The sequence below is a fragment of the Psilocybe cubensis genome, chromosome 5, assembly GCF_017499595.1.
Source record: "Psilocybe cubensis strain MGC-MH-2018 chromosome 5, whole genome shotgun sequence".
Taxonomy (NCBI): domain Eukaryota; kingdom Fungi; phylum Basidiomycota; class Agaricomycetes; order Agaricales; family Agrocybaceae; genus Psilocybe; species Psilocybe cubensis.
Genome location: NC_063003.1, coordinates 3,212,632 through 3,227,425, shown reverse-complemented (window position 1 = coordinate 3,227,425; position 14,794 = coordinate 3,212,632). Strand labels below are relative to the sequence as shown.

The 14,794-nt window shown below is 45.1% G+C and overlaps 2 protein-coding genes across 2 annotated transcripts; both read right to left on the bottom strand.

The window, feature by feature from the left end:
* Positions 1-3,140: 3,140 nt before the first annotated feature.
* JR316_0006465 (Cytochrome P450 monooxygenase 124) lies at positions 3,141-5,660 on the bottom strand (the record flags this gene model as incomplete). Its single annotated transcript, XM_047892211.1, has 17 exons — positions 3,141-3,180; positions 3,229-3,375; positions 3,428-3,452; positions 3,506-3,595; positions 3,663-3,795; positions 3,849-3,882; positions 3,940-3,977; positions 4,030-4,140; positions 4,196-4,230; positions 4,288-4,420; positions 4,484-4,671; positions 4,725-4,752; positions 4,802-4,918; positions 4,970-5,110; positions 5,175-5,209; positions 5,391-5,503; positions 5,569-5,660. 17 exons carry the CDS (start codon positions 5,658-5,660, stop codon positions 3,141-3,143), a joined length of 1,500 nt encoding a protein of 499 aa, XP_047749560.1.
* A 326-nt stretch (positions 5,661-5,986) lies between these two features.
* JR316_0006464 (uncharacterized protein) lies at positions 5,987-7,715 on the bottom strand (the record flags this gene model as incomplete). The annotated part of the gene is made up of 4 exons (XM_047892210.1): positions 5,987-5,997; positions 6,179-7,570; positions 7,602-7,652; positions 7,700-7,715. The coding sequence occupies 4 exons, from the start codon at positions 7,713-7,715 to the stop codon at positions 5,987-5,989; spliced, it is 1,470 nt and encodes a 489-aa protein (XP_047749559.1).
* Between the last annotated feature and the right edge of the window lie 7,079 nt (positions 7,716-14,794).

The window sequence follows — 14,794 nt, the reverse complement described above, 5'->3', positions numbered from 1 at the left end:
ATTTGACTCTGCTTATATTCCAGGACAATGTTGTATACGATTTCGCTTTTGCTTTCTTTAAACATTTCCACTTCCCTCAATCTTCAACCATATTCACGCTGTAAATCCCAGTATCATTATTATCTTTAGTCAAATTTTTCTACGCTATGCCATTATAGTTAACCTTTGTCTTTCTACCGAGTAGCATATTGTTGGGGCATAACTTCAATTGTATTATCGCGATCGTTTTGGGACAAATTTACCCCCATGCAATCTGAACCCCATGATCGTTTGACCACATAGCAGAGAACTGGCGCCGGAAACGGTTTATTACTATTTTATCTACAGCTAGCGTACTCTGTGATTAATCGCAAAGAAGATTCAGTGTAAGTGCGCCATAAGTGCATTTCAGTAGATTGTAAGCCTTTCAATGGGGCAGTAAGTTCCAGTGCTCACTGGATCATTGCAAAACTCGAAGCGCCAACTCTGGTGTCAGCATGTACCCCATGTAATGGAACTTCTTTCAGAACACTGGTAGAGCACTATTGGTTGATCTAAAATAACCGTAATATGTGTTGGTGATATAGACCACGAGGTAGAACCTGGTAGCACAAAGAAGATCCGGTAATTTGAAGAAGATTCAAGCAACGACATGAAATAAACGATCTGCCCCAAAGTCGCCCTAGTTGAGGCCGCTAAAGTGAGGATAATCGAGGACTCGGACAGCTGATCAGAGCAGGTTCAGCTCAACTCGGAACAAATTCCGCATCCGAGTCATGGCATCGTCGTCTGGAATAATATGGTGCATATTTTCTCGAAACCCTGGAATAATCTCTGAAAGACTTCCAATATCAAATACAGGTATTTTTATCAAAGATGATCAAGGACGACCAGGACCCCTGAAAATACCCTATAATCCCTGATCCACTTCCGGATAAAATTTGAGAAAATTTGTCACTATGCCATAGGACTGTCCGGATAAAATTTGAGAAAATTTTGGCTGACCCCACATCGGAATTTCCGGATAAAAATTTGGGAAGCTAACAAAAGCTTGATCCAGGTCCGGATAAAATTTGGACAAGGACGCGCCTCGAACTTACGACGGTCAAGAAAAGTCAGACTTCATTCATTGCTTAACCACTAAGCTACGCTTCTGTATGTGTATCTGCAAGTTTTGTAATATTCAGAGCGTAGCAGATAGAACAAGTTCAATTTTTTTATCAATGCAATCAAATTCATCCTCCGTGTCTGGCTGGTAGAGGCCGCCGCAATTGTTAACCAACATCAAGCTATCTAAGCAGAACCGCACACTATGACTTCAGAAATAGCTATCAAGTTTGAAGACGATGACAGCACACCAACATTCAACAAACACGAATGGATCGGACAGGGTCGACAATATCCCAAGTCTAATGTAGGAGCTTGATTCAGAAAATGAAAGTTAGCTACAAAACTAATTAGTGTAGATATGTTCTTCTTGCTCAAACTATCTATAGTACTTTCAAACGGTCTACGTTACATCTTTTTCAATCAAGTATACTTCTTTGTGGCATACAAGAGTGGTTGCGAGCGCAAAATCACCTTTTTCGGGCGGTTTAGGAGAAAATTTCTATTTTAGGAAATTTTTGGAGGCCAGATACCTGTCCGGATAAAAATTCGAAAATCCTCATGGTAGATCCGCCGTCCGGATAAGATTTTGGAAAATTCGTCCGGATAAAATTCCGCAAATTTTGGCCATTTTGGATCAGGCATTTTGGGGTATTTTCAGGGGTCCTGGACGACCTCAGACGGTAGGCGACTTAATTTAGTTCAATCTGATCGCATACGTATTGTGAGAAAGTCTTGGCGAACCAACTTAGCTTTTAACCGTAGTATACCAGTTTGTATTATCCACATCAGGGCCTTACCAGCTTACCAAATATCAATATCATCTGCAAATTATCGCAATCGTTTTGAACCGCTCAGGTCACTACGGTGATGTCGCGATTTCCACCCATCGCCGAATATTTAGGTCAGATGCTCGATGACAAGACAAAGGTTTTCGCGCATTATCACTGAGCCTCTAAAGCTGATGTAAGACGTCCATGGGGCTCTTCAATATTTCAATGGGTATTGAAAACGCCTGTTCCAAGGGTTTACTTTAACTTTCCCTGGTGTTATTTTGTACTAGGTCTCATGTAATATAGTCCAGTAATAATTGCTTTAATGGTGACTTCGACAAGGTATCTACTACAGTCTACCAACGCAAGATCATCCTGATGTTCGCTGCATTACGTACACCCTACTTTCCATATGGAGAGGAAATTAGGCAGTCGAATTGCTTCCAAAACAATCATTGCCAAGAATATCCGACATCTCGCACCGAGCTCCAATTTTGCTGTGTGTAGAAAAGGCATTTCATCTGGAAACAATGCCGGCACTAATCAATCGATTTGTGCAATGTTTAGAAGAGAATATCTCAGAAGATTTTTGATTCACGCTTTTCAAACGACGAGCGCCAATGTAACTGGCTTAAATCAGGTGTGATGAAGCTAGGGACCACCGTAAAAGGTATCCATTGTTTTCTATCACCAACCCCTTAGAAACAACAAGTAAGAGAAAGTGTTCACTACCTAGATATAAGCTTTGATGGAAGATTGGGGTTTAAATATGTACCCCTGCGGGCCCAACGCAGAGATACTATTAGGTGAAGCAACTCGTAGGCCCTAGTTTAATTTAGACTAATGCGCTCGTTCTTATGTGCCTGCCACTAGGGAACCCCACAAAATCGTGAAAGTAAGGGGAAATTATATCACAAATTTAAAAGTGGCTAGGCCGGCGGAATCCCACGATTGGTATAGTCTACCTAGTTTACGCCTGCACAAAACGTTAAATTGATATTACTCAGGAACTCAATTGTCATAGAACCCGATGAAAACGGAAAATGGGCGCTAGGTTTGGTTAGAATTAGGCTGTAAGGTATAGTTGTCGATTTCTTTTGGAGATCGGCCCTATTTCAACTCTCGATTGAATGGTCTGATCAAACTGTATAGTCCCTTTACTCATTTTTATACTGACTACTCCGCGAACTGGAATTTGAAAAAGGATAGATAGATAGATGGGAGTACTTGTTTCACTAATGCCTTCCAAAGTACCGAACGACACGGCGCTGTTTTTCTTGATTACGACCTGCGAAGAAACGTTAATGGCACCCGCTCAGGCCTACAAAAAGCTGTCAGAACCAGGGTATCAGAATAAGAAAAAACGTACGTCAATGTAAGTCTGGTGTATGCCTTTAGAATGCGGTTGTAACGTTGTTCGAACGATTCTGCCGCAAATTCTGGTTCGTATTTAACCTTGATTTTGTAGCGCGATACCAACATAGTTAAAGCTGCAATCCCTTCTGTCTCGAAGAACCTGTAATCCTTTTATTAGACAACAAAATCTGACTAGGAAATGTCTTTCTCACTTTCTTCCCAGGCATGCACGCGCGCCTATGAGATATCATCACTAAATACAAGTTTATTACAAACACAATACGACTCACCGGCGCTGAATGGAAGGAAGGCGTCGCGATTCCAATCCGGAGACAAAAAACGAGATGGCCTGAAAGACTCGGGATCATCCCAGTAGCGAGCTTATAATTCATAGACAAATTTCTGGTAAATGGTAGCATTCTGTTTTTTCAAAAAAGACAAACGTACGATTGTAGTGGAGCCCAGGGATATGGACGATTACCCTGGTACCTTTTGCGACGGGAACGACGCGTTTCTGACCGTGAATATTTCCTACTGTGAGAACTGTATCCTCAGAACTGATTTTTGGAACCAGAGGTGCCTGTACATCTCCTTGAACTTATACTAAAAATCCTTTATAGGAAGATAGCTTACTGGTGGGAAAAGACGTAGAGTCTCATAGAAGACTCTAAGGAGTTTGGCATAGAGTAAGCAATCTGATTCATAATCTTTAATGGGGACTTACGCCATGGAATAGGTTAAACGAGGCATATCGTCGTATGTCTATACCAGAATTTATGATTGCAGAGAAAAAATGAAGACAAATTGTACGCACTGGCATTCTACCATCAGGCAAAGTGGTCTTTATATGTTGGAACAATTTTTCTTGCTCATCCTCGTGCATGGCCAGAAGAGCAAATGTAAAGCACAGAGTGTGGGCAGTAGTCTTGTTACAGAAATATCAGAGGTTCTGCAGAAGCTGTAGCTTACAACGTACACACCTCGTGGCCAGCCAAAAGAAAAATGAAAATGTTACCTGTTTAAAAATGCAATTAATGATAAGAGATACAGTAAAAAAGAAATTCAAATTAACCAATAAGTTCATCAGAGGTTAGACGAACCCCATCTGAATCATCGTTGTTTGCTTCCAGCAGATTAGTAAAAAGATCGTGGCGCTCTGCTTTTTCAGAAGCAGTCCGCTCTTGAACCATCTCGGCCATGTATACCTGGATTACAAAATTTACAGATTAGAACTCGATACTCTGATCTACACTCAATCAGGTACGTACCCCAAGCTCCTGGTACGCTTTCCTAACCCTCCGTAGACGTGGGGTGCCATATTTCAACAGGATATCTGGAAAAAGCAATTTGATTGTAATATCAACTGACGCTGTATGGAGCGAATCCTTGAACGATAGGCTATGACCAGCGGGTATGCCTTGATCTTCATCATGCCATGTCATAGATTTGCCGAAACCTTGCAGCATATTATCAGAGCTGCCTGATAAACGACAAAAATTTGACAGCTACCTGCAACTCCAATCACAAATAGAGCAATCTGCAAGAAGTTAGCCAATGGCGAAACCACACATTGTCAGCGGACGTACTGGCAGAGTGATGTCTAAGCAATGATCGACTGTAACCACGTCTTGATTCTTCCAGACCTCATCAAATAATCCATCCATAATTTTCACAGTTTCCTCCCAGACCAGTTTATTGTTACGCTAATTTTGAACAGATAAGCGATTCCACACAATAGTAGGAGCATTGCATACGTCTGAAAATGCTGGAGCAGCAATCTTTCTATATCTCTTCCAATCATCACCTTCCGATGCGACAATATTGAGTCCGTACACAGACAGGGCCTCATACTGATCGATGGGCTTGGGGAAACGATATCGAGACGACGTGATTTCCTTGACGCAAGTAATAATAAGTACTTCAGGCAAATTTCTTTGTGGCAATGACCACTTTTATTACCTTGGCTACATCGGCATCAGCAGTTGAGAGTGCTACTGATGTATGAGGGAAGGCAGAAACCTGAGAGCATTGCATTAGCATCCAGAAAGCCAGAGCATCCATGGGATAAATCGAAATGTACAAATGAAATCATGTCCCATTCCTTGAAAACTTTTTTCCCCCGAGGCAATAAGTAAAATTACCACGTTGTGAAGCGATGACAGGAAGATGACATACTACTATGTTTATCCTGAAAGTTTGCATTGAATCCTGGTGCTACTCCAGGAATCGATCCCAGGAAGGACGCTGCACTGACGTCGCGAAAGAGAATACGGTATCCTGGGAGATTCCTATGCAACAACTCGGTCAGACCACCCAACAGAACGGAACTGAATGAGAAAAGAGCATAACGGACTGGATAGAACGCAGTGCACTCCAATAACGGACTAGCTTTTGGATGATGTAGATGGCAACGAACCCAAGAAGCAATACAGGGACACTCTGCATGTTGAACAGGTGAAGGCTATCTTGGGCATTTCAACGAGAGTGCTAGGCTTTTAAACGGACCAAAATTGGCCGCGTCAAGTTGACGTGTGAAACGTTTCATTTCCAGCGATTAGAATATGAAGATGGTGGGCACTGTGGTAAATCGAGGTCACTACCATGTCAAAGAAGCAGATGAAGGGAATATAACGTAACCGGGTAAGCGGCAGACCGAGCCGAAGAGGGTGTCTCAAATATGGTCGCGCAGGAAGGCATCGTAGATACCAATCATTTTTGTATATAGACAGTCAAAGTCCAACATTGAGATAGCATAAAGATAAGGTTTATATTTAGTAGAATGCTAGAATGAAAGAAAACAGATACATCAAAACTAGACGAGAAAGCAGGGAAAACAGCGAGATCAAGAAAACATATTGAGGATAGCAAACAGGAAAGCAGAATAAAGCGAGGAAAACAGGTGAAACACAGCATATTAGTAAATACAAAGAAAGGAAATCAAGCAAAATCAATACAAAGCCCACGGTTTTGCCAATGGCGCCAATTCTTGTCCTTGCTCTCCGCCATTCTTTCAGCACATGAGTTGATCATAACTTCATACATGGCCATGGGGTTCGTTTTCGTGGCAACCAGAAAACCAGCCTTCTCCAACTCGGTCTTGGGCGGTGCACCTTGAGGGGTCCAGAATCGCGACCCCAACATTCGAAGAAAAGTGCCGTCATCGACATTAGACATCAACTGGCCCAAAAACAGAAACTTGAGCTTTTCAAAATACGTCGGCCGGTTTCCCCGCAGTGGCGGACAGGTGAGCATAAGTAGGACGTGGTCGTTGATCTCGGCGCCAGATATAGAGAGCGTCTCTAGTTCTTGAAAGAAGTCTTGTTCGAGCCATCCAGCAACATCCAAGGCTTGAACATTTCGCACCTCAAGCGCCAGCTGCCGTAGAGTACACTCGGATCGCAAGATAAGCCCCCGCAGATGTATAAAAGAGGTGACATCAATTGGGTCAAGTTCGAGGCTAGTAAGCGACGGGAGGCAATGTAGGCGCAGGAAGGTGGCGATGTCCGTCTTGTGGCCTTTCATGGCAACGCTGCGAAGGTTGGGATACTCCACACGATATTCTAGATGGTCGGCATCCATCGGGGGTACGTTCAGCAATTCAACATCAATTGAGGAAAGGTTGGGACACAATCTTAAGGTATCGAGTAAAACTTGAAAGGTGAAACAAGATGTGTTGAGTGTCTGAATGTTGGCGCTTGAGAATGCCATGGCGGGTGCAGGGGATATCCATTTAAGATGCTTCAATGGGGTCTCCTGGAGCGACCCCCACACGTCCCTGGCCCGTTCTTTTATGTCCATATGTCGAGATTGGTGGGAGATGATAGCTGTCTGCAACACAGAAGGATTAGGGTGGCGCATGTGATGAGCGATCAACGAAGGGAGTTCGTTCTCGGTAAAGTGAAATTCAACATTGGACCACTTCTGGATGCGTTGGACGAGCATAGTGAGAATTTCGGCAGTCGCGCGACGTTCTTCGTCTCCCACAGAGTATGATTGGCGAAGCATGATGTCGAGCTTGTATCCGTCTCCATAGGTAAGCCACAATTTGACACGATGGACATGTTTGAAGGATGGTTCAATAATGGCAATGGACTTCCACAGAGATTTTGTGGTACATGCTATACGCCTCCACCGACGGCACACTCTTGTCAGCGGGAAGGGGGTAATGGGGTTGTTTTCAGAGACGATGGGACTGATTATTGACAGTTTGTCATCCACTTTCTCTGATCGCGTCGAGGGCTCCATTATGGTAAACATGATCTCCCGGATCAGTTCATCAGGGAGGTCGTCGATACCCGTTTTCTTTCCAATTAACATGAGAGAAATTGTGCGCCCTGACCGCCTGAATTCAGAATCTTTACAAAAGTTGTGGTCAAGAAAGCTTACCAACTGTGTGCATTGACTGCAGCACTGTCGCAGTAGCGATGGAAGAAATATCTGTAAGCCAAGTTAACATTGAAATATTAACACATCTACGGACTTACTTATAATAGTGGACATGACCGCGTCGCCGTCATTGCCACGAACAACCTGCATCCTCTAGCCTTGCACGGGGGCACCGATGGTGCAAATTTTTGCGATTTATCACATTTTAAAGGCATTGAACATTATGGCTGTTATAGCAACAGTCACTGAAGGTCCTTCACCGAAAAGAAGAAACAAGTACAAAGGGTCGGGTCCCATTCAAGAACAAGGCGCACCATTTATCGATCATTTACGCCAGATACAAGTCCAACAGCAAACCACAGCACCTTGTAGTAGCTAAGCAGTGTGACAGACTAGAAAGGTCCAGAAAAACGTCTTCGCAACCACAGAGATTTCAAACGTTGAGTAACTTATTCAAAAGCTTGCAGCATACACGGCGGTGAGCAGAGGATATAATGATTATATAACCCATGTCACGACGGGCGAGCTTGAAGACTCAGGTATTATCCACCTTAAAAAATCTGACAAACAAGGCTTGAACAGTGATTAAAATCTTGAATGCGTCTAGTCGTTGTTTTACAACCGTTTCTTTTCGATAAGCATGATGGCACGAGAAAAACCAAACCAAGTTGGCTCTCGCTTGTCCGTCCTCGTGAGTGCACCTAATCCAGCGCGTAGCACCGCTCCATGGACCGAAAACCAATGTCCACCAGACCTCTCCCATCCGTCGCCGCTGCCATGGACCGCGCAGCCCATCCTCAACACATTCTCTCGTCAACACAGATCACCTGCAATATCCACCACTCTCTTGCAATTCCGCCTCAAGGACTGAGCTCCCGTTCAGACTATCCAAACCCCCTCCTCTTCCCTCGTGAACTACGGCATGAATGAGCTGGGTGAGAGTAAAGGGCACTGTGCAAGGTGTGTTATCCTCACTTTCTTCTACGGCGACAATGCTAACACTCACTCTCCACGTTACACAGCGAATGCACAAACCACTCGCCGTTCCCGCCCAAACCCGCCGAGCAAATCGTCTGCCTCCAACCCCTCAGTCTTGACAACAACGTCCTCATAAGGCATTAGGCTGTGAAAGTGCGATGCGAGGGTTAGTTGTACGCTATGCATTGGTCCGTCAGTGCTGGCTTTGTGTGCGTCAAACAAGCTAACATTTACTTACGCCGACTCGTTGTATTTATGCGCATCCTTCGATGCTGCGCCTGCCAGCAGCCTCCGATTCTCATCAGCGACGCCGTCGTCGTCAGGGATGATAGGAGGTGCAATGGCAAGCGACAACGATACGTGGTGGTTGGTACACTGTACAGCGGTGCGTCAACACTATCTTTGTGTGTAAAAAGGTTAACACTCACTGTGAATATCCTCGCAGTCGTCTATCCGCTTCAAGGGTGCGTCTTCGTGTCAAACAAGGCAGCGGCAAGGCATGACGAATGCGTGTCAATGCTCGGGGCAATCAGAACAAGGGGCAGACTCACCGATGACCAAAATGCAATGCCTCGTTCTATGCACACGGAGTAGACCGCGCAGCCCATCCTCCACATGTTTTCTTGTGAATTCAGGCCATCTGCAATGTCCCCGGGACTTCAGAGCAGGGACCGGATTTGCATTGTTAGTCCACATCAACAGGTCACCATCCATATCACACCCCGCGATTCATCAACAACGATTGGTGTTATCATGCAGTGAGAGTACAGGTGCTGTCCGTGGTGCGTCAGTGTTGTCTTGTGTTCTAACAAAACTGCCACTCACTCTCCAAGTTATACAGCCAGTTCTCCAACCTCTGACCGGAACACCGCCCAAACGATCTGCCACCATCCCCTCAGTGTTGACATCAACGTCCTCGTCAGGGATCAGGCCGTGAAAGTGCGATGCGAGGTTTGGTTTGTACGCTATGCATCGGTGTGTCAGACTGCCTTTGTGTGCATCAAAGAACTTGACGTTTACTTACGCCGATTCGCTGTGTTTATCCAAGTCCCTCGATGGAGCAACCTCCGAGTCTCATCACCGACGCCGTTGTCAGGGACGGTAGGAGGTGCAATGACGAGCGACAGCGTGGTTGGTACACTGTGCAGCGGTGCGTCAACACTGTCTTTGTGTGTAAAAAGGCTAACACTCACTGTGAATATCCTCGCAGTCGTCTATCCGCTTCAAGGCTACATCTTCGTGTCGAACAAGGCAGCGGCAACGCATGGACAATTCGTGTCAATGCTCGGGGCAACTTTGAGAACAGAGGGTAGACTCACCGCTGAGAAAAATGCAATGCCACGGAGTGGTCTTCTCGGGGTGTTTGAGCATGTGCAGGACTCATCAAAGTCCCGCCAGTCAGGCAGAACACGTCGAACGTGCCAAGTACCATCGACACTCGGGGCCTTCTGAGCTTGCAGACTCACCGGAGCAATACAGCGCATCAGCACTGGAGAACCATGCGTCAGTCAGAGGCCACGTCGAGCAATGCAAAGGCTTACCTTGTGCATCTAGCAGGGCGCTCGGCGGGATCGGGTATAGCATGGCGTGAGAGTAGGTGTGAGCAGAGAGGAGAGGAGAGCTGAAGGGATGAGAGGAGAGGGAATGAAGAATCCAGCTTTGGTACGTACCCTTTATATACCCCTCTGTACGTATCTTGTTACGTTGCTCCCGAATATACATTTTTTCTTCCTCGCTCTCCGTATCTCTCTAAGCGAGACGCCGCTCTTCTCGTTTCGTATCGTTATGGCAAACATTTATTCATTGGAATAGATAGTTTGTTGGGGGAAATCATTGCAACACGAGATTTCAACTGAGATTCAATGCAAATGCGAGTTGAACATGCCGGGTTTCAATGTCACTAACTTGTCTGCACGTTCAGATTCTCAGCAACTTTAAAACAGTCAGTCAATGAAATGAATGTGGTTACTTTTCAGCTTCAAAACAGTCAGTCGATGAAATGGACGCGGTTGATTTTCAGCTTCAGCACAATGAAAGAACATGATTACTTTCCAGCTTCAACACAGAGTCGGTTGATAGTTTCCGTATTCTCATGAAAAGCCCGTAATCACATTCCATACAAATCCGAGCACCGAACATTTCAATGACTCGGGAACTCGTACGTACTCGGCCTCTACGCTACCTCAAACCACTGTACGTACTCCTTTGAAATCAACGAGAAACGCACCACATTGCTAATTCTGAATATCTGATTCTTCCTCTTCGATGGAGACGGAAACGCCGCTCTAGATTGCGTTACGGTATGTTAGCCGAGCACTAGCAGAGCGCTAGTAGGTCCGGTGGATCCGGAATTGAAAGGAAACGATGCGAAATGCTGTTATGTGTGATTTGGGGGAGGGGGAGGACTATGTCCGGATATTTGGGTTTCTGCTAGTAAGTTTGCTGAGAGATGGTTAACGATGAGTGGGATAGATAGAATGCGTGGGGGTGTGTATGATATAGCTGAAAAAGTGCAGTTGGAGAGGTGTACCGAGCTTTTAATGTGATTCTGATTCCGGCGCTTATTGTTTGTGCGACGCGGTTTGCTGTCTCGGACAATCCTACATCTCAGAGCCTAAACTTGAGCGATCCATTCACATTCTACTATACCCCTATCTAAAAAGGAGCTTGCAGTATCTCCTCAAAAACAACATATTTCGGTGAGTATGGTTCAATGACAAAATTTTGAAATATTCGCAACCCTGCACTTCAAATTTCAATTACATTTGCTTACCACGGTCTTCAGTAACCCCTATAAAGTGCCATAAACCACATAGAGCCACGGAAAACGGTGGAATTGGCCGGAAATGCACGCCACGTATGTATTCGCCGTCGAGGAGGATCGCGTTGCACTCATTTCAACGTTGCTTCTAGGTCTCGGAATAGGGCGGGGCCGAGCCGAGTAGGCTTACGTGAGTCTAGAAGCAAGGTCTAAATGAATGGAGACGGTTGAAATGGGCTGGAATACGGAATTTGGGGAGGAGGAGGATGTGCACATACGTGATGGTGAAGTTGACGAGTTGTGGTTCGTTGGCGGGCACTTTCTGGTGTTTGGTGGGTGTCATAGGAGTTAGAATACCCCCTATGCCAGTGTAGAGGGTACCCATTGTGTAAATGTGAGTGTTTTTGCGTGTATTTGCATTTGAATGCAAATGGAGGCCGTTGGGCGCTTAACGTTTCATTTCTCAAATTTCAATCGAGTTGACCAAATTTATTAATAGACACTGTTAATACCCTCTGTAGAATACCCTCAAGTACGATGATATTCATTAGAATGCCTGAAACTGCGTAAAATCGACATTTCAAGGGTAATGTTCAAAATTGTCTATTTTTGCAAATCGGTCTCTCGTATGGCACTTTCTGCACATGTAGACATCTCATAGTACATATCTACGTAATCTACACACAATATACTAGAGAATAGAATCGCTTGGAGGCTCAGAAATGTGTAAAATCCGTCAAACGGGTCGGGAACATCTGTCACGTATCCGTGTTTGAACATAGATTTCAATGCCGAGATATTGTAATCTAATCTATATCCGGAAGTCAGTCGATGGGAAACGTGCAGTAGCGATTCGGGACAGGAGGGATTACGATGCCGCGGGTATTGGAACTCGAAAGAGTATCATAGGAACGTTACGGGTTACAAAAAGTGAAATTAAGTGTTACAACACTCGCGCAGCCAATCGTTATCTACAGGTAAACCCTAAGATACACACTTTACGCCTGTTTGTGTCGACAGCCTCCCTTGAACGTAATGCCGGTGTTCCAAACCTTTAGAAATAGACGCAAATGTTGAGTTCACGGACTAAAACAAAGTCAAAATATGACCTGCTAAAATTGCTCAGGTACGCACGTCTGCGAGCTGCGTCATATTGACTGCTCTGAGCGAATTTCAGCGGTTCGAAATCTGTAGGAATAGACGTGAATTTTGAGTTTTTGATGTCAGGAACACGGGCTAAACCAAAATAGGAGTCGGGCGCGTCGCGTCTGTACGTACGGATCTGAATCGCGATTGTAGAGTGTCGATCGAGACGAGAAGTCGTCGGGAATGTGCCTGGTTGCGGTTGGGCGTGTAACTCGGGCGCGCACTGACCAGGTGACGTGAAGGAGTGCGTACGGCGAGAAGCCTAAAATGAAGAGTTCGGGCGGTTAGGCGCTACGTGGTGTTGGTTTTCTGACAGAAAATGGCGGCGCGTACAGGTCAAGACGGTGCACAAAAGCTGGATTGCGATCTACGTCAATGGCCATGCAGGCGTAAATTGTGAGATAAACGAAAGTTTGGGGACATTAGCTCAATTGATTGAAAAATCCGAGCTAGATGTTGAGGTGTTTCTTACTATGTATCGTAAGAGAGTGATATTTTGCAATACGTTGCATGCTCAGTTGGTTGAAAGAACACCGGTGATCAGAGCTAGATGATGTGTAAAGGGTTACTAATAAATGAATGCCGCAATGGAGAGTGTGCTTGCCTCTGGAAGAAAATGTGTAGTACAGGCGAGTTGTGACTTGCTGTATAGGCCTGGAACTTGTGCAAGGTGAAAAAAGTTTCTAGCCTTGAAGTTTGCATGGAAATCTACAGGAAATATGCGGTGGACTGAAAAATTGAAGATACTCCTATTAGGTGAATTTATGGCATGCTGAAATATGCGGAAGCGAGGTTGCTGTGGTTCATGGGTGCTAATGAAAATGATGAGGCTAGAACAATATGAGGAGATTACATGATTGAAAAAAATTGGGGATGGAAAAGGTATAAAGAGGGGAGGGTTTGGGGGGAGATTGTTGTTGTGCCCATGCTGTCAGTATGGACGTCCGGCTGTCAGCTGATGGTGTGCCAAACAAACCCAATGCTCGTCCCACTTCTCTTGCTTCTATCTTGACCACCACCATCAAGGTCGACTGCTGATACGTCAAGTCGAGTAAGTTTCTGTCGTGTGGAGTATGAGCCAGTGCTGACATTTTGGTTCTAGGTTTTGCTTTGACGCTATGTATCGAGTTCCGGCGAGCGGGGGTTTCGTGCTTTATGGTATGTGCCACCGTGTACCATGATTTATTTCACTGACCTTTGAGTAGATTTGACGTCGACACTATGTATCGACGTCCGCGGAGCGGGGTGACACTACGGCGAGTGGGGTTTGGTGTTTATGGTACGTACAATGGATGACTACCTTGATTAATCTGACTGACCTTTGGGTAGATTTGACATGACACTATGTATCAACGTCCGCCGAGCGGGGTTTGGACTAATCTGACTGACCTTTGGAGAGATTTGACGTTGTCACTATGTATCGACTTCCGGCGAACGAGTTTGGACTCGACACTAGTTCCGGCGAGCAGGGTTTGTGCTTTACGGTACGTGCCATTGATATTTACTGTGATTTATCTCACTGACGTTTGGGTAGATTTTGACTTGAGACTATGTATCGACGTCCGCCGAGCGGGGTTTGGATTCAACACCATAAAAGACGGGGTTTGTTGTTTTATAGTACGTACCATTGATGGCTACTGTGATGAATCTCACTAACCTTTGGTTAGATTTGACTTGACACCCTTCGGGTGAGCGGATTTGGACTCGAGACTAGGGTTTGTCTTTTATGGTATGCGCCATTGTATTATCACTGACCTTTGGGCAGATTTGACGTTGACGCTATGTATCAACGTCCGCCGAGCAGGTTTGGACTTGACACCCAGCGAGTGGTAATGAATTTTAGGCAGATTTGCCATTGACACCATATATTGACTTCCGGCGAGTGGGTTTTTACTTCATGCTATGTCCCAACGGTGATTTCAACTCATATTTGCGTGTAGATCTCACCGGCACAATACCTTGATTCTGGTCTTGACCCAGTTGTGCCTTTCAAGGTGTAAGATGTTGTGACTGACTTACGCTATGTACGGATTTCCGCCGAGCGGAGTCACAGGTTTGACACTGCTTAGTGATCTTCCTGTCTATGCACTTACCACCTTGCGGCGGGGAACCCAAACCCCGTCGCTCTGTTTACCTGCCCTTCGGGGGAGGGGAAACCCTTGAATTTTGTAGCTAGAAGAGGGTTGAAAGTTTTGGACAAGGCTGTTTTTTTGCGTTATAAATAAATTTTGCCTTTTTTGTACTAGCTCAATCACAAGAAAACAGACAAGAAAGCAAGGAAAACAGATAAAAATACAAAGAAAGGAAA